General features: G+C 65.6%; 1 protein-coding gene across 1 annotated transcript in view; it reads right to left on the bottom strand.

Annotated features, from left to right (window-relative positions):
* LOC104530345 (sodium/potassium-transporting ATPase subunit alpha-2-like) overlaps window positions 1-176 on the bottom strand; it is a gene marked incomplete at its 3' end in the record, with an annotated part of 1,527 nt that extends 1,351 nt beyond the window's left edge. The window contains 1 exon segment of the mRNA XM_010174904.2: window positions 1-176. This exon segment is cut by the window's left edge and continues 8 nt beyond it. Within this exon segment, the coding sequence (XP_010173206.2) occupies window positions 1-176 (176 nt within the window).
* Between the last annotated feature and the right edge of the window lie 39 nt (window positions 177-215).

Genomic DNA, 215 nt, shown 5'->3' with positions numbered 1-215 from the left:
CCGATTTCGGCCTTCTTCAGCGCCGGGGAGTCGTTCACCCCGTCCCCTGTCACCGCCACGATGGCGCCCTGGGGACAGCGCAGGGGGCAGGTAATGCGGGGATGGGGATAGGGTATGGGGGTGGGGGGTGATATGGGGTATGGGCAGGGGGATAGCGTGGGGTAGGGGGACAACATGGGCACAGGGACACCATGGACACAGGGATGGGGACACTA

The sequence above is a fragment of the Antrostomus carolinensis genome, unplaced genomic scaffold (genome assembly GCF_000700745.2).
Source record: "Antrostomus carolinensis isolate BGI_N321 unplaced genomic scaffold, ASM70074v2 scaffold25570, whole genome shotgun sequence".
NCBI classification, from domain to species: Eukaryota; Metazoa; Chordata; class Aves; order Caprimulgiformes; family Caprimulgidae; genus Antrostomus; species Antrostomus carolinensis.
The sequence above is the reverse complement of the archived record's forward strand: the minus strand, read 5'-3'. Positions and strand labels throughout refer to the sequence as shown.